General features: G+C 37.5%; 1 protein-coding gene across 3 annotated transcripts in view; it reads left to right on the top strand.

Annotated features, from left to right (window-relative positions):
- The first annotated feature begins 9,589 nt into the window (after positions 1–9,589).
- WASHC4 (WASH complex subunit 4) overlaps positions 9,590–24,182 on the top strand; it is an 86,486-nt gene continuing 71,893 nt past the window's right edge. For all 3 annotated transcript variants that reach the window (XM_027594925.1, XM_027594924.1, XM_027594923.1), the window contains exons 1-10: positions 9,590–9,733; positions 13,419–13,558; positions 15,044–15,097; positions 15,192–15,257; positions 16,307–16,352; positions 16,820–16,887; positions 19,770–19,852; positions 21,403–21,445; positions 21,911–22,014; positions 22,598–22,718. In XM_027594925.1, the coding sequence (XP_027450726.1) occupies positions 9,673–9,733; positions 13,419–13,558; positions 15,044–15,097; positions 15,192–15,257; positions 16,307–16,352; positions 16,820–16,887; positions 19,770–19,852; positions 21,403–21,445; positions 21,911–22,014; positions 22,598–22,718 (786 nt within the window). In that variant the 5' untranslated portion in view covers positions 9,590–9,672. The remainder of the gene's footprint in view (positions 9,734–13,418; positions 13,559–15,043; positions 15,098–15,191; positions 15,258–16,306; positions 16,353–16,819; positions 16,888–19,769; positions 19,853–21,402; positions 21,446–21,910; positions 22,015–22,597; positions 22,719–24,182) is intronic.

Below are 24,182 nucleotides of genomic sequence, written 5' to 3'. Positions count from 1 at the left end.
CGGGACCCGCCCACGGCCCGCCCCTTCGCCTGGCACGGCCCCGCCTCCTCAGACGGCGGGGCTCGGGTGGCCAATCCCCTGCGACTGGGCGGGGCCCCAGTTCGGTGCCACGCTGGTACCTAGCGGGAGGGGCGGCCTCCAGTCTTGGCCCCGGTATTCAACAGCTGGGGGATCTTCTACCAGTTATTCAAACCCTGTGAGGTAGACAGGGATTTGCCTTATTAATGGTCAATCTGACATCCCAAGTCATGGCCATAACAGCTCCCTGAGGAGGCAAAGATACGAAAGATAAGGGGTGGAGACACAGGGCTGTATGGGATCCTGTTATCTTGTAAACTGATAAAAGGATTTAAAGAAAGACGGTGTATAAAGCACTTGGCAAAGGGCCTGGCACACAACTGGTCCCCAATAGATGATAGACAGATAGATACCCACCCTTTCCCCTTATCTCTCTAGAAGGAATGCTCAGACATGCTTTAGCTAAGCACTTGTCGCAAACAGAATTCCTTAGCCTGGCATTGAAGGCCGTCTGCAATTTGGCATTTTCTCTCATTTTCTTGCTGCTTCTTTGCACATGTAATTTAGCCTAACTCTCTAGTACGTGCTGATTCTTTCCTGGACAATGATTCCCAGAAAAGCTTATCACCTGTCACTTGTCACCATCTCAGCAAGACCAAATTCCTTCTTTTAAGGTACAGCTCAAATGCTGCCTCCTGAAGACATTTTTCCTGATTCTCTTCTCCCTTAACCCCCTTATTTCCCCAAAGTAATCTTTAATTTCTCTGAATTGGGAAAGATTTTTGTCTATGCGTCTCTTCTGACATTTCATTGTTATTGGTGTTTGTGTACCTGCCATCTTCTCTACTGGAAGCTCCTTGCAGGCTGAGTCCATGTCTAATTTATCAGAATTTACAATAGCTAGCACTTAGCAGAGTTCAAAAAGTACTTGTTGAAAGAGAGAATGAATGATGAATGAATGTGTTCAAGAAGGAGAGAGGAAAATAATCCTTAAAGCTTGGAGAATGGCAGCAAACATCATTGAATTTTGCTCTGGGAATTGCCCTTTGCCAATTCAACCCATTTCCCTGACAGCATTTTGTGACTTCTGGCTTCTTTTAAACTTCCAAATACTGATAATCATTTTATTTGTTGTGATCTGTGTATACCGGGAGAGGTGGGCAAGGAGTGTGGTTTTTTCTAGGTAGGCATTCCATAGTTATTTTCTCCAACTCCCAACTTTAGGAAATGTAGACTTTATTGTCTACCCACATATAATGAAATATTAATGATGTCTAAGATTTTCTTATGTAAGAATTAAAGATATTTTTTCTCTTGATAACTAGTGGTTAGATCAGAGGCAGAGTTTGGCAAACAGAAAAGCCCTGCCAACCCAGACTTCTAGACAGAGCAAAAATGAAGACGAAATAAAGTCATTTTTATGTCTCTCAAACAAGAACTTCAGAGAATCTGAGGTAAGAAAATGTCCAAATTCATGCTATGAGCCCAGCCTTACCTTGATACCAAAACCAGACCAAGACATGACAAGAAAAGAAAATTATAGGCTAATATCTCTGATGAACATAGATGCAAAATCCTCAACAAAGTATTAGCAAGCCAAATTCAACAATATGTTAAAAAAAATCATTCACCATTGTTAAGTTGGATTTATTCAAGGGATGCAAGGGTGGTTCAATATTTGCAAATCAATGTGATACATCACATTAACAAGAGGAAAGATAAAAACCATATGATCATCTCAATAGATGCACAAAAAGCATCCACTCATGATAAAAACTTTCAACAAAGTGGGTTTAGAGGAAATATACCTCAATACACTAAAGGCCATATATGAAAAAACCCACAGTTAACATTATACTCAATGGTGGAAAACTCTAAGCTTTTCCTCTAAGATAAGGAATAAGACAAGGATGTTCACTCCCCCCCCCTTTCATTCAACATACTACTGGAAGTCCAAGGTGCAGTAATCAGACAAGAAGAAAAAATAAAAGGCATCCAAATAGGTAAGGAAAAAGTAAAACTGTCACTATTTGCAGATGACAAACTATACACAGAAAACCCTAATGACTGTATATAAAGACCATATGTAATTACCAAGTTAACAGAGTGTAAAATTATCAAGGTAATATGTAGAATGATTTTTATTTTATTTATTTTTTTTAAAGATTTTATTTATTTATTCATGAGAGACAGAGAGAGAGAGGCAGAGGGAGAAGCGGGCTCCCAAGGAGCAGGGAGCCTGATGAGGGACTCAATCCCAGGACCCTGGGATCATGACCTGAGCTGAGGGCAGACGCTTAATCATCTGAGCCACCCAGGCGCCCTACGTAGAATGATTTTTAAAAATCAATTGAAAAGAAGGCAAGAAAGGAGAACGAAAATATAGGGAATAACTATATAATATAGTATTATATAACAAAATATAACAAAATAAAATATAAAATATAGGGAAAAAATAAAAGGAAATTAGTAAAATGTTAGATTTAAGTCTAAATATACCAGTAATTGCAGTAAATGAAAATAGACTGAACACTTTAATTAAAAGACAAAGATTGTCAGATTGCTTAAAAAACAAAATTCTTACGAGAGAGCCATAAAATATAAAGATTCAGAAAGGATGATTTTTTTAAAACCCATCCAAACAGTAACCCAAAAAAATCATTCTATCGTAATAATTAAATAATTATTTGCTCTAGTCCTGGCAAATAGCAACAGTGTGATCTGCTTGACTGCAAATGACCAAATGACTGGTTAGTGTACGAACTAGGTATTGCTTTTGCGACCTACCATCTAAAATCCACTTCTTAGGATAACAGTATTCCCCTTTCCATGTGAGGATTTGCTTCTCCTCCTGTCTTAGGCCTTGTGGTTCCTATAAAGTTTTCTTTCCCCCTTACCCCACTAGGATCCAGGGGTGGAGCATATGACCTACACTAAGCCAATCAGTACATCTCTCCCAACCCCTTAATTACAATGACTGGTTCAAATTGTGCACAAGATCCTAGTAAGGCTAATGAAGGCCAGCAAGACCTAATTCTAGGACTTCTGTTTAAGCTATCAGTTAAGTGTACCCTTTATATCACTTTTGGTGTTGTGATAATGTGAACCTGAAGCTACCAAGGGCTACCCTATCGAACCTAAAGAATGTAGCAAAAATTGCGGAAGAGATAGAAATGAAATAGTGAGAATCCAAGACCTGACATCATTTGAATCCTGAAGCCAAATGCACGCGAAGGCCAATCCCACCACTACATGTTTTAAAAAGTAACATGCAGTAAAATTGATTTAATTTTTGCTGTACGGTTCTACGAGTTTTAACGTATGTAAAGATTCACGTAAGTGATATTACAGTGAGGACACAGAACCATTCCATTCCCCACCCCAAAACTGCCCTGTCCCTTTGCAGTCATGGCTAACCAACCACCCCTTCTCACCCTGAGAATCTCTGCTCTGTTCTTTGTCTCTCTGGTTTTATCTTTTCAAGACTATCAAACAAATGGAATTGCATAGTATATAACTTTGTAGATTTTCTTCATTCTGCACAATGCCCTAGAGATTTGTGCTCAAGTTTAGGGATTTTCCAGGTATTCTGAGATTCTCCTGCTATTGATTTCTATATGATTCCATTGCAGTCAGAGAATCTAACCAAATTTCAGTCCATTAAAATGCATTGAGTTTTGTTTTATGGCCTAGCATATGGCCTACCTGGCTGAGTATTCCTTGTATACTTGAAAAAAATGTCTATCTCGGTGGTGGTGTATAGAATGTTTTATAAATATCACCTAAGACAAGTTGGTTGAGAGTATTGTTCAATTCTTTATTCTCATATTCTATTTGTCATATCAAATACTGAGAGAAGTATTAAAATTTCCAACTATAACTATTACATCTATTGTTTCTATTCTGTCAGACTTTGGTTAATTAAATTTTATTGCTCACAAAAAAAAAGGAAAAAAGTTAATTCACAGACATTCTGGAATCTGTTACATTCTTAAGAAAACTACTGGGGTTTTGATTGATTTATTATTTTTTTAAAGATTTACTTATTTATTTGAGAGAGAGGGAGAGAGAACAAGCGGGAGGGGCAGAAGGAGAGGGAGAGAGAATCTCCAGCAGACTCCACGCCGAACACAGAGTCCAACTCAGGGCTCCTTCTCATGACCCTGAGATCAGGACCTGAGCTGAAACCAAGAGTCAGACACCTAACCAACTGTGCCACCCAGGCGCCCCAGGGGCTTTTATTTAGAAAGGAGAGAATCTGCTTGGACTCAAATCCTGCAGGGGGCAGCAGCTTACATTTCTGTTCAATTCATTTAGACAATGGTTTGGCCAGCATTTTTGCTCAGATTTGGGGGTTCACCTCCTTAGCAATTCCCTTGATTATCAGTTTTCTCTTCTAAATTTTCACGCTGCTCTGCCAGCCCAATCTCCGTTCTCTGCCATCTTGAACCCACAGGGCTCAGCTTTCCTACCCTAGGTGCACATCTGGTGGAGAATATATGCATCAAAGCGCAGCAAGCACACCTCTCACCCAGTGTGGGTGTTTTTAAGCACTCTTGACTATGATTTCAGCAGGCTCTCTGCACGTAGTTTGGTGGTTAACCAGGGATCTGGGCAATGTTTACACTTAGGTTTTGGATCTCATCCCCTCTGTGAGTCCCTTGTTTCAGGATGCTCCCCCAAATTTCCAGTTTCTCTTCCAACAATCCTGAACTTGGTTTGCTGCCACCCTGAGCCAGTATGACAGTGTTTCATTTCTTGACTTTAAGGGGTGAGGGACACTGTCAGGCAGAAAGCCACAAACTCATAATTCTTACCAGTAAATTCTGAGTGCATTCAGAATTCTCAGTCATTTTCCTGTGCTTTTCTGCCTGGTTTTATTATTTTTCAAATCTTTTAAAGTTATTACTATACTTTGTCTACTTTTCTTAGTTTTTAACTGCAAGTAGACTTACTTGACTACTTTATGCTTGTCCATTTCTAGATGTGTTCTTATCAATTACTTTAACATGCTAATTATAAGATTTTTCAAAGGTATACTTTTTAAAAAATATTTTATTTATTTATTTGACAGAGAGAGAGAGAGAGAATGAGAGCACAAGCAGGGCGAGCAGCAGGCAGAGGGAGAAGCAGGCTTGAGCAGGGAGCCTGATGCAGACTCCATCCCAGGACCCTGGGATCATGACCTGAGCTGAAGGCAGATGCTTAACTGACTGAGCCACCCAGGCATCCACTAAGGTATGCTTTTTAAATTACGGTCTACTTTGTAGATCATCACTTACATAGAAATATATATATATAGTATTTTATTAAATTATTTTTTTACTCTTATAGATTCTTTAACAAGCAATGCCACCCATCGAAGAACCAAGAGGAAATAATTGTCCTGCAGAATGAATATTTATTACAGAGCAATGGAAAAAATGAAATTATTAGTTTATTCTTTTAACAAATATATATTTATCATCTATGTACCAATCACTGTACTTAGCATTGAACTGTATTAAAGAGACACGGTTTGGATGTTCATAGAGCTTACAGTCTATTGGGAGAAATAGGCTTTAAACAAGTAAACTCCTAATAATTAAATGATAAAAAATTTTGATAAGAGCTACAAAGGAAAGGTATATATACTGAATACAAAAGGTACCTACTTGGGATTGTGTAGTCAGGAATGTCCTCACTAAGAAGTGACATTTAATCTGAGATATGAAAGATAAGTGGTAGATACCTAATGGGGGTGGAACTTTCCAGGCAAAAAGTGGGCACAGTATGTATGAAGGACTTCATGTGGAAAAGAGCTTGGTCTTTTGGAAGAACTAAGAGACCAATATGGTTGGATCATCATAAGCATAAAGGAAAGAGGCTAAAGATGATGTAGCCTTTTTCCATAGATGCTATTTTTATTGCAAGCACAGTTTTTAGCCACTGACAGTATTTTAAACAAGGGAGTGGCAATATTGTCAAAATTCAGTTCAGACGTTAACTTTTACATCAGAAACTAATGGCTTCCCATGATACATTATCCCTTTCTCCATCTAATAAAAACCTTTTTTTTTTTTTTTTTTTGAGGGAGAGGGGCAGAGGGAGAGGGAGAGAGAGAATTCCAGCAAATTCCACTCCCAGCATGGAGTCTGTCGCAGGGCTCCATCTTACTACCCTCTGAGATCATGACCCAAGCTGAAACCAAAAGTCAGACACTCAACCCCAACTGAGCCACCCAGACACTTCTAAAACCAATTTTTAACTGGATGCATGGCCACCCAAGTCAAAGATTTCCTTTCCCAGACCTACCTGTAGGTCAGGGGTGGCTATCTCATTAAGGGTTCCGGCCAATGAGATGGAGTAGAAGTTTGGAACAATTGGGGGGGGGCGGGGAGAGTGAAGCAGGGATCAGGAGTGATAGTCAAGATAATAGCAGCGCTTATTTTGCATTTACAACATGCCAGGAAGCATTTTAAGTCCTTTTCATATGCTGGAAGCAGCAGGACCTGTTTGAGAAACTGCAAATGGTTTGGCATCCCAATAGAACAAAGTAGGTATAGATTAGGGCATAGAAGAGGCAGAAAATTTAGAGAATAATCAAAGGGCAGATTGAAAGAAGCCTTGTGTTCCATCTTATGAAGTGAAAACTTCAAACCAAGGGCAATGGATTTAAAGTGGGGCATAACCTGATCAGATAGGTTTTGAGAACTGCACTTGGAGAACAGTGTGGACAATGGAAAGAGATCTGTCACAGATCTATACTAATTGACCAGGTGAGGGATTCTTCTGTAAAGAAATATATGACTTGGGGCACCTGGGTGGCTCAGTCGGTTAGGCGTCTGCCTTTGGCTCGGGTTGTGATCCCCACGTACTGGGATCGAGCCCCATGATGTCAGGCTCTCTGCTCCGTGGGGAGCCTGCTTCTCCCTCTCCTTCTGCTTGCTGCTCTCCCTGCTTGTGTGCGCTCTGGCCCCCTCTCTGTCAAACAAACAAACAAACAAATAAATAAAAATAAATATATGAATTAACACATTTGGAATCTTTTTGACAGGTCACATAGGACTCTGTGATGACTTATTAAGTGAAATGTCTTTAAGGAGTTATTACCATAGAATTTCTATTGTTGGAAACATACTTTAAATGTATATTAAGAAACAAGTTCACCCAGACCTTAGCTCTATAATATATAAAACGTGTTTTGGTATGGAATAAACTGGTACTTGAGTTGCGAGTTTAAGTGTTAAAGGCAAGGACTCTGCAAGAACCTTCTATGGGCAGCTATTCTAAAATTTTTTGAAGTTCTCAAAATAGTTCAATGCTGTCTATATAAAAATTTTCCCCTTCTATTTCCAAGCTCTGCTCTCAGACAGTCCTGATAGGAATGAGGAAAAGTAGAAAGAAGGATATTTAATTCCTCAAAATGATTACTTGCCTTCCGTAGACTAAGCCTGAGAAATATAGGACATCTGCTGTAATAAATAACTTTGAGAGAGCACATTTCATTTTGTAGTGAATGTGCTTTATATTTCACATCTAACTTGTAATTCTCTAATAAAATTTGAAATTCTAGGCCCTGGAATTTGATTTAAAGGTATGTAATCAAGACAGGCAATCCCTAAGATTTCTTTAAAAAATAAAGTTACAATGATTCAAAATAGCAAACACTTCTATTGTATGCAGTTGGCATTGTTCTATGCCTCTTACATGTATAAACTAAACTAGTCCTCATAACAATACCATGATGTGTTTACTATTATCACTCCCATTTTAAAACTGAGGAAATCGAGGCAGAGGTTAAATTACTTGGACCCAAATCACATGGCTAGTAAGTGACAGAGCTATGATTTGGACCTACACAATTTGGCTGTAGAAACTATGATTATAGAATGATGCTTGCCACTGATTTATTAACCTTAATAGATTAATGCAGGCGCCTGGGTGGCTCAGTTGGTTAAGCGACTGCCTTCGGCTCAGGTCATGATCCTGGAGTCCCGGGATCGAGTCCCACATCAGGCTCCCTGCTCGGCAGGGAGTCTGCTTCTCCCTCTGATCCTCTTCCCTCTCGTGCTCTCTATCTCTCATTCTCTCTCTCTCAAATAAATAAATAAAATCTTTAAAAAAATAGATTAATGCACTTGCATATTCAAATTGCTCTGACCTGTAATTTCAGTGTATTACAATGAGCTATTAGATTAATAACAGTGACGAATACAAATGTGAAGAGTACAGCAAGTAGTACTCACAATCATATAGAGAGTAAAGGGAAAAAAGTTTGTCAGCCAGTAGGCACTGATGTTACTGTTATTTTCAAGTTTGTTTTTTCCCTTTCTAAAATGCCAACGAAGACTGCAAGCATCACTTGGGTTGGGTCCACCTTTCTTGTCTCTGGTTTTTCTTTTTTCCATAATTATATCTAGCATGGTGCCTGGTATCTAGTGGGCACTCAAATATTTTACCTACTGCAGATCCACAGGTCTCAGGGAACGCTCTTCTAGAAACTTTTTACCTGCTTTCATTTGGTTATTTTTCGTCCTTTTTAAGATTACAGAAATAAGACTTCAATAAGACCTCATTGTTAAAGATTAAAAAATACATAAGGGGACATAAAAAAACTTGAAAATCCACTTTTTAATTTCCAACACACTCTTTCCCAGTTGGCCTCTATCCTATTTAGTGCGATTTGAGTTCTCTTTCTATGCATTTACATGCCCATATGCACAAACACGTTCACATGAGTATAAATGTAAGCACAAATACACATTATTCTGCAACTACCCTCTGTCAGTTTCCCCTGTCTCTACAAACGTATTTCATTTTTAAAAACAGCTTTCTCGTATTTCATAATATGGATTATTAAACTTTATGTAATTATTCCCTATTGATGGACATAAGATTATTTCCTGTTAGTATGTATTAAAAACCATGCAGCAATGGATGTTACTGGGTAACACAGATCCCCATTCGCGGAAAAGCCAGTTAGCAGGTAGGAGCATTTTAGAATACACTTGAATGGTGCTTCTTCTCCCCTCCCTGCCTTTTTAAGAGGAGGGGGCGGAGGACCGATGAGCACAAGGTAAGCAAAGTAGTAAAATTCCTCGCTAGCGCGTTCGTAAAGTAACTCCACCTCTCACACACGGTTTTATTCTCAAGAAATGATTGCACAGGACTTGTAAGAGGAGAGAAGCATCAACTCCGATGACAGTGACAGAGAGGGGGTTGGCAATTTCTGCTTCTAAGAAGCACCTGGACAGCGACGTACTCGAGGACCACGCCCTCCTGTTAAGCCACTACCCCATCAATTTTACCCTTGTTAGGCTAGACTGTTGGAACAACTCCCCAGGTATCACAAATGGCCTGGAGACAGCAGGGCGAAGTCAAAGGCATCGATGTTGGCCTGAGATGTGAAGTGAACGGTGACGAGGCCCAAGTCGCCACGGGAGGACGCCGCGAGTGCCGCCGCATATGCAGCGGCCGCTTCTGGCCACCGCGGCCGACTCGCTTTCCCAGCAGCGCCCGCGCCCGGCTGGGGCCTTGAGCCCTGCCTGCCCTCGCGAGCGGGGGCGGGGCCGGGGCCGGGGCCGGAAGTCACGTGCCGTGACCACCGCCGGGGTGAGGCAGCCTTGGTCGCCCAGGCTGGTTGGAGCTGTGACTAGGGGAGGCGCCGGGGTGATGGCGTTGGAGACTCTGTCCCCGGACTGGGAGTTCGACCGCGTTGACGACGGCTCACAGAGTAAGAGAGCTACAGAGCAAGGGCTGCGGGTGGATGCTCCCCGGCCCGCCTCAGCTCCGGCAGCGCTCCTGCGGGAAGGGCTCTGCGTCGCGGTCGCTGCGCAGCCGTCCGGTTCGGGACACTTGCTGCCCCTTGGGGTGCGAGAGGGACGCGCTTTCGAACGTTACTTTCGGGGTTGGGGTCCCGGTGGCGGTGGGTCATGCCGGCCGAGGCAGGGCTCGGCGTCCGGGGCGGCGGCTCTCCGTTGGAGCCCGTGGTGCCGGGAGCCGCGGCGTCCGCTGTCTGCAGCCTGGGGCGGGCGGGGCGCGCCCAGAGAGGCCCAGCAGCTCGGGGAGCCGAGGTCGGCCTTGCCTCTGGCCTCTCGGGGCTTTCGCCACCTGTGCGGAGCGTTCAGTTCTAGAACCGGCAGAGGTCCGGGTTCCTGTTTTCGCTTTCCTGTTTTTCTACTTTTCCTCCAATCAACTTTTGGAAGTTTGAGTATTATGCATATTCGTACAACGGACAAGATAGGGAAAAAGCACTCTTCGACACGGGGAAAATAAACAAGCGAATGTCAGCTTATCTCCTTCCATGCCTTTTATTTACGATAAGTGGTGTTTTTCAGGGGTGTCAGAGAGCTTCCATTGCACCTAGAAAGGTTTCAAAAATTAAGCAACTTTTACTCCATAAAATCGAATCGTTTCATTTTGAACTTAGAAGTCAAAAAACCGTACAAGATTAAGTTCCATGCAGCAAAAGAGACCAAATAATTATTTTAGTGAAACTCTACTTAAGATTAGTACAAGTCGATAATCTGTTTATCTCTAGTGATATTAATCTGTTTAAGTGATAGAGATTGGGACCTGCTTGTGAATTTGTTTTTTTACGCTGTTTTCCCAAAAGGTGAATGCAGTTTTTAAAAATTACACGTGAATTTTGCTTAACTTTGGAAAGAATCATGTGTAGAAACTTACATGTAATTAGGTTTTAGTAGCCTCTCAGAGAAGCATGAGCTTAATTCATGATGATTTGCAGTTTTTCATAAAACATTCCTAAAGTTATTAGCTCTTACGCAGGATTAAAAAAAATCTTGGTGGTAATGACAAAGTCCTTTAACTTTTTTGTGGAGAGGATTCTGTATTTATTGTTATAAAGTGAATGGCACCTTGTCATGTATGGGGTTTTATGGACAGAGGTCCCCTACTCTAGTATCTTCAAAAAATTGTAATGAAAATATGTTGGTAGGTTTGAAAATGGTTCAACTGAGAGTAGAATGATCCGATTCAGTCAACAGACCATACCAGGAACTGTACTAGGTATTAGGGATACAAAGATAACAAAAAATGTAGAGATGAGCCTGTGAATAGGTTTTTGGAATTTTACTCTTGAGGAATCACCATGGATTCCTTATTTTCAAATCTTTTTATTGTAACTTTTACTAATTATACAGCTATTCATTATTTTATCAGCAAGGACCTTTAATGGTACTGCAGATTTTCTCCTGCCTGCTACTTTGTGATTTCCCAAACAGACGAATGCCAGCATGCTTTTCTGGCATTGTCATCAAGAACTCATTTGCTGGTAAAATGCAGCTTTGGTTATTTCCCATGTAATTGAGAATTAAGCATGTGCTTGGGATTTCAAGAATCTTTCTCAGTTTTTTAATTTAAGCTCTAGGGAAGACAAGAATTCCCATCCGTTCTGTGTGTCTGGTTTTCGTTGATTTTTGTGTTATGAATCCTATCTAGACCATCTTCCAGAATTGCTTAGGTTACTGCTATAATGAGATAGCAACCTTAATGAACTGATCCACCTGATTCAGAGCATTAGTTGCAAAATAAGGGAGAGTGGAGAGCTAGGTCTTCATCCTTAGAGCATATTTTATCTTAGAATTGCTTTGCACTGCTGATTTGAGGAGAGAAAAATTTTAGTTTTTTTAGACAACAATGACTGAATAGTTATTCACATCAATAAAAGAAACTGGATTTGCTGCCTTTGGAATAGTGAATTCTTATGTGTATGGTAGAATATTTCCTTTTTTTTTTTTTTAAAGATTTTATTTATTTATTCATGAGAGACAGAGAGAGAGGGAGAGAGAGAGAGAAGCAGAGGGAGAAGCAGGCTCCCAAGGAGCAGGGAGCCCGATGCGGGACTCGATCCCAGGACCCTGGGATCATGACCTGAGCCGAAGGCAGACGCTTAACCATCTGAGCCACCCAGGGGCCCAGAATATTTCCTTTAATTAACTTTGATGACTAGACATACTTTTATTGTCCAGTTTATTCCAATGACTCCTTAGAGTCATCTATTTAATGTGTAAATTTGTAAATATTAGCACAGTGTTCTTTTTTAATTCTTTTTTAAGATTTAAATTCAATTAACATATAATGTATTATTTGTTTCAGGGGTACAGGTCCGTGATTCATCAGTCTTACATAATACCCAGTGCTCATTACAACCATACTGTCCCCAGTGTCCATCACCCGGTTACCTCATTCCCCCCCACACCCCCAGCAACCCTCAGTTTGTTTCCTATGATTAAGAGTCTTTTATGGTTTGTCTCCCTCTCTGGTTTCATCTTGTTTCATTTTTTCCTTTCTTCCCCTATGATCCTTGGCCTTGTTTCTTAAATTCCACATATCAGTGAGATCATATGATACTTGTCTTTCTCTGATTGACTTATTTCGCTTAGCATAATACCCTCTAGTTCCAGCCACGTCGTTGCAAATGGCAAGATTTCATTTTTTGATGGCTGTGTAATATTCCATTGTGTGTGTGTGTGTTCCTTATCCATTCACACCACATATTCCTTATCCATTCGTCTGTCAATGGACATCTGGGCTCTTTCCATAAGCACAGTATTCTGTACTCAGTGTTCTTTACTGGCTTTTCCAACTCTTATTATGATAGTTAAATAATTAAAATATGTTGGTAAATTTTGGGCATTACAGAAATAACATTCATTATGATAAAGCAGGGCTAAAACCCGTTTTAAAAATAGCATTTAGATGGGAGCGCCTGGGTGGCTCAGTCGTTAAGCGTCTGCCTTCGGCTTAGGTCATGATTCTGGGGTCCTGGGATCGAGCCCCGCATTGGGCTCCCTGCTCAGCGGGAAGCCTGCTTCTCCCTCTCCCACTCCCCTGCTTGTGTTCCCTCTCTCACTGTGTCTCTCTCTGTCAAATAAATAAAATCTAAAAAAAACCCAATATTTAGATGTATTTTTAGACAGTTTACACTACAGAGACTTAAGAATTATGTTTTTAAATTTTGCTTCTATGACAACACAGATTTTTATACTTGATTCAGGTCTTTTTTTTCCCCCCAAAGAAGTTATTTATGACTAAAACATAGAATCAAGATGTTGAGTTGTCTAAGGCATTATTCAGATTGTTTAAAAGCCCTACCTTAGGGGGTAAATGGGATAGTAATTTTTTCATAGTACTTTAAAATTATAGTTTAAATGTGGTATTGCTGTATATGGTTAACATCTATAGCTTTTAAAATTATTTTATTATTTGGAAAAGATTAAAAGCTGAATTATTGTTTAACTTTGAAACTTTATTTTCAAGAAGTCCAGACATTCCAGAGTAATATATTTAAAAATGCTTAGTAACTACCTTGCTGTGAGTTTTGAGATTTTTTGAAGTAAATGTCCTGTAATTTATTACTTGTACTTCTTACATACTGTTTTAAAATTTAAATTTAGAAATTCATGCTGAGGTCCAGCTTAAGAATTACGGGAAATTTCTTGAGGAATATACATCTCAATTGAGAAGAATTGAAGATGCACTGGATGATTCAATTGGTGATGTTTGGGATTTCAATCTCGATCCAATAGCATTAAAGGTTTGATTTTGTTTTATTTTTAATTTATGTATACATTTTCAGGACATACTGTTATCTTGAAAACAATTTTAAAAAATGGAATATACATTTGACTGTTGAATAATGTGGGGGTTAGGAGTGCTGACTTCCCATGCAGTTGAAAATCTACATAGAACTTTAGACTCCCCAAACTTAACTAATAGCCTGCTGTTGACCAGAAGCCTTACCAATAACATAAACAGTTGATTAGCACATATTTCGTATATGTATTATGAACTTTATTCTTACAGTAAGCTAGAGAAAAGAAAATGTTATGAGAAAATCACAAAGAAAATACATTTATAGTACTGTACTGTATTTATAAAAAGATAAACCTGCATGTAAGTGGACCCATGCCATTCAAACCTGTGTTGTTCAAAGGTCAACTGTATATTTTTATTATTTGGCCTCTAGAGAACCAAAAGAAACTTGGAGAAAAATTGTTAATTTCCTTATCTTGTTTTTGTTTTAATGAATAACAAACTTTTGAGGTAGCCTTTGTTTTTCATCAAGAAAATGAAGAGGGTTGGAATAGAATATTCAAACTTTGTTCCTTATTGAGATTATCTTACATATAGTGAAATGCATAGATTTACAATATACTGTTCATTGAATTTTTGTCAAACACATATATCCATCTCACTCATAGTCTAATGAAGATATAGATTCCATCATTTTCCCTTACGCCATTTAGGGTATCTCAATATGGGAGTAATTATTTTTCATTTTTTTTCAGTATTTATTTAAATTCCAGTTATTTAACATATACTGTAATATTAGTTTCAGTAGTAGAATTTTATTTAGAGTAATTTTTTAATGTATGAAATAAGTCACTCCTGAGGAGCCTGGGTGGCTCAGTCGGCTAAGCGTCTGCCTTCGGCTCAGGTCGTGGTCCCAGGGTCCTGGGATCAAGCCCTGTGTTGGGCTTCCCGCTCACGGGGCGGGGCCTGCTTCTCCCTCTCCTCCCCTGCTCATGCTCGCTCTTGCTCTGTCTCAAATAAATGAATAAAATCTTTAATAAAATAAAATAAGTCACTCCTCTGTTCCATTTTGAGATCATTCTATCTTGTTTTATCTTTGAAACTAGACTGTTACCACTTAAATAATAATTAACATTTACTGAACATTTATTATGTATTAGACACTGTCCTGAGTTACATATTGACTTACTTAGTAACAGTTTTCTTGAAATTCACATGCCTCATATTCTTGAAATTCTCACATATATAATTCTTTGGCTTTTAGTGTATTCATAGAATTGTGCAGCCACCACCAGACTCAATTTAAGAGCATTTTCACCACCCCCAAAAGAAATCCTATACCAATTAGCAGTCCATCCCCATCTGGTAGTGCTAAGTACAGGGTCCAACACAAGTTTAAATAGAATAGAGCTAGCCTCTGTTTGAATATTTAAAATTTCACTGTTTTTTTCAAATTAAAAAATATTCTTTCCCTTTGTCTCTATAGCTTTTGCCTTATGAACAGTCTTCCCTTTTGGAACTCATAAAGACTGAAAACAAGGTACAGATTTCTAAACCTAAAAATCTATTTTTTAAATGCTTTAGTTATCTGCCATAACTTACCTTTTTATTTATGTTTTTCCTCATGAAACTAGGTCTTGAACAAAGTCATCACTGTTTATGCTGCACTTTGTTGTGAAATCAAGAAATTAAAGTATGAGGTAATTATTTGTACTCTTAAGTTGTTAAAAACATTTAAAAGCAAATATGTGCTTATATGTATAGTGTACAAAAGATTTATTGCGTGCTGAATGAATTGTTTATTTAACACTAATAATAGTGATTACCATTCACTGAGTGTACTTACTGTGTGCCAGACACCATACTAACCTTGTTCATACTTAGAATGAGAGGCAGATAACGTGAGGAATAGATGAGGAAACAGGCTTAAAGAGTCTCTTGCCTAACGTTTTACTGGTAGTAACTATTCGAGTCTGGGTCTATTTACCTTCAAAGTCTGTGTTATTTGCCATATATATTGGCTTTCTAGATATAAGTGATTTTTTACTTTTTTTTTTCTTTTCTTTTTAGTAGGCTCCATATCCAACATGGGGCTTGAACTCATGATCAGGTCTCATGCTCTACTGACTGAGCCAGCCAGGCGTCCCTAGATACAATAAATATAACTGATTTTTTAAAAAAAGCTTTGAATTTTTAATATGTTTTGCATTTTCTTAGCCATGGGTCATTAAAACTCTGATAGAAGTTGGTAAATTTCCTCTTTTTTTCTGTATCTTTTTGATACTACGTGGTTGCTTTTTTTTTTTTTTTTAAAGATTTTATTTATTCATGAGAGAGAAGCAGAGGGAGAAGCAGGCTCCCCACTGAGCAGGGAGCCCGATGCAGGACTCGATCCCAGGACCCTGGGATCATGACCTGAGCCAAAGGCAGACCCTTAACCATCTGAGCCACCCAGGTGCCCTGTGCTTTCTATATCTCCCATGAACTAGTGGGAGGATGTGGGACAATTAGAGTGGTCAGAAAAGACAAAGGCAGGGGTAAAGAAATTAAGAAATAACTTGGAGTATCAGTGCTATCTTTGGCACTCTAAAGATTGAATTTACCTGTTTTGTAAGCAGTTTTTGAATTTAAATGAATTTGTATGTGTGATCTAGTCCTCTGATTATTAAATATGGATAACTAAGAGAGCCTAGGAATTTAAAAACAAGATAGCAACCTTTAAAATTATTTAAAAATTTTTTTTAAACAGGCTGAAACTAAATTCTATAATGGTCTCTTGTTTTATGGAGAAGGAGGTAAGTTTTAAAATTTTATATTGTAGTGTCATGATACCTTTTTTGAGGTTGAGATTTTGAGATTGAAAACTTAACTTCATTCCAGGACTACCATGATTATATAATGTATTACTGTGAGAAAATAAGCATTCAGATTTTTTGTTGGTTTACGTGTTTGATAAGCAGGTGGAATAAGCCTGAGCGATGAAGCAGCAGCAAATTCTCTAAAATCTATTTGTGGTATTTTTATAAGTTACAAAGCACTGTGGCTAGATAAGGATTTTCCTTGAATTCATTAAATAATGAAACAGATGGTTACTTTTAATTGAATGATAAATGATTGTCTCATGTTTCAGTATAAAAATTCTGTTTTCATTACTACGCAGATTAGAACATATACGAATGAATAAAAATTACTTTTCTTTTTGGGTCTTGACTAAGTTCAAATTAAAAAATTGAAATACGATTCTTCATGTTACCTTTTAAAGCTACAGATTCCAGCATGGTGGAAGGTGATTGCCAAATTCAAATGGGAAGATTTATTTCATTCTTACAGGTAACTGTTTTTTACTTTTTATTGTTATTTTTTTAAGTTTGGGTAAATTACACACAATTAAAAAAGATTTCTGAAACCTTCAAATGCTAAGAATGTGTACTTTGAAGGGTAAGACACTTAGTTGGCATTGGATTATAGTTAAAGAGATCTTAATTCCTGAAAGGTTTTCATAGCATTTTACAGAAATAAGGTCTCAAAGTAAGTTTGGTTCTTTTTTTTAAATAATTTCATTTGTGGACAGTTTGTCACTATGCCTTTTAAAATAATTTAAGGGGCACCTGGGTGGCCCAGTTGGCTAAGTGACTGCCTTTGGCTCAGGTCATGATCCTGGAGTCCTGGGATTGAGTCCTGCCTCGGGCTTCCTGCTCAGCAGGGAGTCTGCTTCTCCCTCTGACCCTCATGATCTCTCTCTCTATCTCATTCTCTCTCTCAAATAAATAAATAAAAATCTTTAAAAAAAAATAATTTAAACTTCGTGCCAAGTAGGAAAAGATAATTTATGTCAGAAAAAGTTGTTAATGGAGATGGTTACGCTAGTACATGAGCAATGATAAGGTTTTTTTAAAAATAGCACTCAGTGCTTCTAACCACATGTTTCAATCAGATCAAATCAGATGTTTTCATCACTGCAGTTTTAGTTATTCTAGATCTTTGGTTTAGTTTTGTCAAAAAAATGAAAGAACTTCCTTTTTCTTCTCTCTCCATTATAAAGCAATGCTAGTACCATATGACAAAAGCAAAAATTGGAGATAAGGAAAAAAATACCCCTAATTCCGCCTACCTCCTGATTGTTAGGTTCACGATTTGATGTATTTCATTTAATTAAACATACTAATATATTGTTCAGCTCATTTATATCTTTACTACCTTTTTTTGTCTCCTTGTTGTAATTGAGAGCATTTTGTTGAACTCGATCTCTATTATGGTATGTGTCAGTCAGGGTCCAGTTCAGAAAACAAATCACAGTATTTCAAAAGAGGAGATTTGATATAGAGGATTGGTTATATAAGAGTTGGAGGGCTGAAAGAAAAGAGGATAGTGAGGTCATCCAGAGGAAGCAGATACCACCTCTACATCAAGGGGAAAAAAAGGGGGAAAGAGTTGGGGTTACCAGACTCTGGGAGCTATGAGCAAGAGCCCCGTGTAGTTACTGCTCATACCTATGGAGGCAGCGCTGCCTAGCAGGCTGGTACCAGTGAGAGGGCAATACAAGGTTAGTTCTGGAGTGCTGAAAGAAGCTGGAGGTGGAGCAAACTGCCATTGCTGGGGTGAACTCTTATTATGCTGATAAAAACAGCAAGAAGTAGTAAGGATGTCCTTTTCCTGCCTTTAGTGTCCTTTTAGTGCCACCTGTTGGCAGAACCTAACAGGATGCCTACTGGCAGGAGTCTAAGAAATGTAATTTGCAGGTCCCAGTGAATGTGTCAATTTCTTCCTCTAGTTTTATCAAATTTCGCATTTCTTATTTTCAGGATATTCTGTTTGGTGCGTACAAGTTTAGAATTGTTAATCATTCTTTATAAATTGAATATTTTATTATTATGTGGTGACCCTGTTAAACTATAATTATGTATATAATGTGCAGTTATGTAAACGTATATCATATATAATGCTAACAAACTTATTTTGTCTGATATTCTCACTGCCCCAGCTCTGCTTTATATAATATGCAGTTACATAAATGTATGTCATATATAATAACTGTGATAATGCTAACAAACTATTTTGTCTAATCTCACTGCCCCAGCTCTGCTTTAGTTTACATTTTTTTAATTTATTTTTTTATATTCTTTCAACCTTTCAGTATCATTATGTTTTAGTTGTATTTTTTTAAAACCATGTGTCTGGATTTTGCTTTATTATGCAATCTGAAAGTCTGAAAATCTCTTTTAATTGGCTAATTAATTCTATTTCTATCTTATGTAAATAGTCTGTTATGTATCTGGACTTGTTTCTGCCTTTTTTACTTTGTGCCTTCTATCTGAATTTTCTGTTCTTTGCTTTTTATTGAACTTTTAGAAGTTTAATAAGAAAGGTAAAACTAGAGGTATTTAAAATTGAAATGCATTATTTTCATTTTCATACATTTTATATAGTTTTTGGATCTCATCGACAGCTGCATAAAATTTCATTTTTAAACCTTCAACAAATGTTTTAGAAGCCTAGCATATGTTAGGAACTGTTCTTGGTGCTGGGGATACAGCAGTGCACAAAACCAACAGAAATTCCTGTCCTCGTAGAACTTAAAATTTAGAATAGCCACAGGTTTAATCAGATTTTGAATACTTTAGGATACAAGCTGTTTTTTTTTTAAGCATTGAGAGCTTCTGAAAAATTTTCAGAAGGTATGGGATATGGTAGAATCGAATTATTTAATGACAGACATATTCCTGCAATAATTAATATTACCCTTTCTGTGTGCCAGGCTTGTTTATAGATAAAAGTAATACACATTTGAAGTTATTTCAGAGTGACTTCTGGAGAGCCTTTTTCCTCATTATCCTACTTTCTACTGGCAGCTTTTCAGCTTTTTCATTCAGATGTTCATTTATTTATTCATTTAATAGGACAGAAATTTATTGAGAAGTAGTGGCTATTTAAAGAAGGAATAAGATGGTCTCTGTCATTTAAGAATTACATGAGTAACTAAAACATAAGACTTAAAATAGAAGTATGAATGAAATGCTGTGGGGACAAAGCAGTGGAAATGACCTTGTGATGCAGGAGAGGAGTTAAGAATCGATTGCTTGGATGCTTGGAGTTGTCTGGCTGCAGGTTAACTGGAAACTGTTTTGCTTTTGTTTAATATTGTTACCATAAAATTGAGAAATGGTGACATTTAAGAAGCAACTATGTAACATATACTCAACTTGTCATTTCAGGAACTGTCTTGTTTTGTTACAAGGTGCTATGAAGTGGTGATGAACGTAGTCCATCAGTTGGCTGCCCTCTATATCAGTAACAAGTAATGGATTTTATAAATTTTTGTGCATTTATAATAGAGGTGCAGGGAATGCTTTCTAAAACTAGCCAGTTACCTGAAATAGTTTTTTGTTTGTTTGCTCATTTGTTTACTCATTATTACATTCATTTATTCACCATCCTTTGAACACTCATGATGTTTCAAACACTACTTAATGTGTAATACATAGGTTAATAAGACAGTTTCTGCCATGGTGAATGAGTTATCTGTCTGAATAAGAATGTTGACAGAATAAACTTAAATTTGATTATATAGGAAAAGGCTAACATGGAATTAGAAGATGTACCAAATTCTCTCTCCTTATTTCTCCTTTATAGTGACTGTTCCCTGGCTTACTATCTGGGGGAGTGGGACCAGGGAATCTACACTGAAAAAATTTTGGTTTTATTCAAATGATCTTCCAAGTTTGGGAACCACTGTTCTAAATCAGGAAAAATGATCACATTTTCATAGCCATTACTGTTCTTAGGACCACAAAGTAACATCTCACATTTGATTAATACTCTATACTTAGAATTTTCCCCATTTACTATTTAATTATAATCTTACAGTAACGTTGTTTAGTTATATGACAAGGGGTTCTCAATTATGAGAAGTGATTGAGACCCAGAGGAATTGTATAAGATTCCATAGCAATTTAGATGCTGTTCTTTGATCACCAGTCCATTCATTGTTGTTCTTACTGTACCAGGCTGCATCTTAACTCTCTTTATGAACTGGAAGACTGTGTAACTGTTTCTCATTCTCATGTTTTTCTCCTCAGTCAGGTGTTTATTTTGTGTTCTGTTCTTTCACTGAGGCTGTTCTCATAGCAGGAGGGAATGAGAGCATAGCTCCCCTAACCCCTGCAGTACCTGATGTGTAATTCAAAGAGGACTCCCCACCACCACACCCTGCCCAAGAAAGATGAAATTTATATTTTGTATTTAATTTTTAAAATATTCTATCTTGTGGAATATCTATATGTGCTTTGACATACAAGTACTATTTTAAATAATTTACTGTTGAGTAGAAGATGTCTAGGAAATAAAATTGAATTATCTCGGGGTTTTTGACTTTAGTACAATGTTGGTTGTATGCATTGTTTTTCAGTAGGAATGGGAACTCCCATAAACCTGACTAGTTTCCAAATGCCAGTTTGGGTAGGATAACAAAATGGTTGGAAACTGAGAAATTCTAACTGTTTAGGAAAAAAAAATACCAGTTTTGTTATTTTTCCACCTCCATTCCAAACTCAGTCCTTTAGGTTTAAATGACTAGGATTATTTCATGGGCCACATATTGTCATTTCCCTACCCATTGAGTTAGGTGTAGGCAAGGATAGCCCTGACTCTGTGTATACAAGTTAGTTCTCTTCTTTGGAAAGTGGAGTAAGGTCTCAGAAATTCTAGTGATGACAGCCTAAATAAAGATACATAGGTGTTAAAAATCCCAGGACCTTCTGCTGCTATGTGTTTTCCTCAAAATAAAAATGAACTGTGGTAAAAAAAAAAAAAAAAAAGTTTCTTTAATTGGATGTTATTTTATTACAGGATTGCACCCAAAATTATAGAGACAACTGGAGTTCATTTTCAGGTAAAAGTAATTTAAGTTGATCTGTAAAACTCTAATTTTTCCTGTATTTTGCTGTGGATCTTATATGATTGGGGAGTACAACAATTATAGCAAAACTCTTAAATGATTTTTTTTTTCCTTTGTTCTCTTTTATCTGTGAAGTTGATGAGGCATTACTGACCCACTATCAGTATAACTCTTAGTTTTTCCCAGTAGTGGCCCAGTGCAGGTTCTCTAAGTGGTCTCTTTGGAGCGTGAAACAATTCTGCAAAGTCACAATTAAGGATGATATAGTGGGCAAAGCATTTCTCTATTTAAGGCTTACTCCATCTGAGGATTAATAGTTTCATCTGAATGTTAATAAACTGATTTATCCAGTGCTTTAATTCAGTAATAATTAGCCTAGTGTGTTTAACTTTAAAAATCCACAGGAAGCTTAACTTGTAACTAGTGATTAAATGATAACCATTAAAGGTTTTTTGACAGACTATGTATGAGCACTTGGGAGAGCTGCTAACAGTTTTGCTTACCCTGGATGAAATTATTGATAATCATGTCACATTGAAAGAGCACTGGACTATGTACAAAAGGTGAGCCAATTAAAATGTTTAAAATAATCTCTTATTTTGTATAGTTAATGTACTAGTAAAAAGGAAATAAATGTAAATAGTGCAGATCTTTTAAAAGACCTGGAGATCTATATTTAGAAGGATCTCATGTCAAATGTTTCTATGAATATGGTAACCATTTTTAAATTTCAGATGAACTTGTTTGAGAGTATGGTATACCTGTATGAAGCCTCCTAATTCTTAAAGTATGGTAGAATGTTAATTTGAGTACCTTAGAACTCAGATTAATTTTTCTAGGGTTCTATTCAAGTGACAGTTGTTTTTCCTGAACTTGTTTTTATTTCATTGTATATTCTTAGACTTTTTTAGTTGAGGCATCTTAATGTTGTTCATCTGGAATCTAGAGAGTACCAGATACCTGAATTTAGGATGATATAAAAAGGTATGATTAGAAAATTAAATATATTAGCATTGTTTTTATTCAGATTTTCAAATGTGTAGAGCCAAACAAGAAATATAAATATAAAATTTTGATTCCTTGGAAAATTTTCAATTGAAAAGTTTATTAGGAAAATTGAAAGTCTTTCTCCTAATCTTCCATAAGGTTACTGAAATCTGTCCATCACAATCCTTCAAAATTTGGAATTCAGGAAGAAAAACTAAAGCCATTTGAAAAGTTCTTGCTGAAGCTAGAAGGGCAATTACTTGATGGAATGATATTTCAGGTATGAGAGCTGTATCAGGCTATCCTAAATGGGCTCCTTAGTTGATCCAGCTCAGAACTATAGTACGATGCTTTCATAGCATACTGTTGAAATATGTGTTCTTTAAAAGTGCTGGGGCTTAAAGGGTTTAAAACATTGTTAGTGTACTAAAATATAATTATTTTAGTACCTAGTAGCAAATAAAATTAATAGTACTTGTTGTTTTGGGGGGTGAAGGGTTTTTTTTTTAATTACGTAAAAAGATAAAACTATTCAAGAATTAAGATCTAAGCAGTTGTGTTAATGTTTGTTGTTAACCTCTAGATTTGGGTTTGTTATCCTACCTTTAAAAATCTGTTTAATTCTTCCTAGGGTCAGGGAATATAATTTGGGTTTGTGCAGGCCAGGTATCTTCCTATCACTTAGTAGCTTTTTAAAGCTTTAATTAATTGAAATGAAAAAATAAAATTTCACTTTCCCCACCACTTTCAAGTGCTTACTAGCTGTATATAATCTAATCATTGCACCATACACCTCAAACTTATATATGTTATATATTAATGATATCTTAATAAAGCTGGGGGAAAAATAGCCACAGTTAGTTTGTGGCTAGCTATTGTATCAGACAGCACAAATGTAGAACATTTCTGTGATCACAGAAAGTTCTGTTGGCTAGCACTGCTTTGGGTAGTATTCGTCAGAAATTGCAATATATTTAAAATCCATTTCAGGGTTATTTTTAACATTTTACGTAATCACAGTTTTGTTTCTTTTTCTAAATTGATGTATAGTGGACACACAACGTTACGTTAACTTCAGGTGTACGACATACTGATTTGACAAGTCTATACATTATGTTATGCTCAGGATCACAATTTTTACAGATCGATCCCAGCTCTTGTTTATATCAATTTAATGGCTAGTGTATTAGATTCAGAAGGTAAGTTTTTTGTCCTTGATTCTTTTTCCAGGAGACATTTTTTTTTTTTTAAGATCTTATTTATTTATTTATTTGAGAGACTGAGAGTGCAAGCATTAGGGGAGGGGCAGAGGGAGAAGAACAGGTAGACTCCCTGCTGGGTGCGCAGCCTGACATGGGCCTCAATCCCAGGACCCTGAGATCATGACCTGAGCCCAAGTCAGACACTTAGCTGACTGAGCCACCCAGGTGCCCCTCCAGGAGACATTTCTATACATGCTGTAATAAAATGCTAGGAAAGTAATTGTAGTCAGAAAAAATTTGCTCTTAAAAGTGCACAATAAAATAATAAAACATGTTTTCCAGTGCTTCATCAGATATGTCTTATATACATCATTGAATAACCCCGTGTATATCTCTTCATGTAGAATTATGGATTTGTGGGGCGCCTGGGTGGCTCAGATGGTTAAGCCTCTTGCCTTCGGCTCAGGTCATAATCTCTAAGGCCTGGGATGGAGCCCTGAGTCAGGCTCCCTGCTCAGCGGGGAGTCTGCTTCTCCTTCTCC

Source organism: Zalophus californianus, chromosome 9 (assembly GCF_009762305.2).
Source record: "Zalophus californianus isolate mZalCal1 chromosome 9, mZalCal1.pri.v2, whole genome shotgun sequence".
Classification (NCBI taxonomy): domain Eukaryota; kingdom Metazoa; phylum Chordata; class Mammalia; order Carnivora; family Otariidae; genus Zalophus; species Zalophus californianus.
Note: the sequence above shows the minus strand (reverse complement) of the source record. Positions and strands in the feature narration are given on the sequence as shown.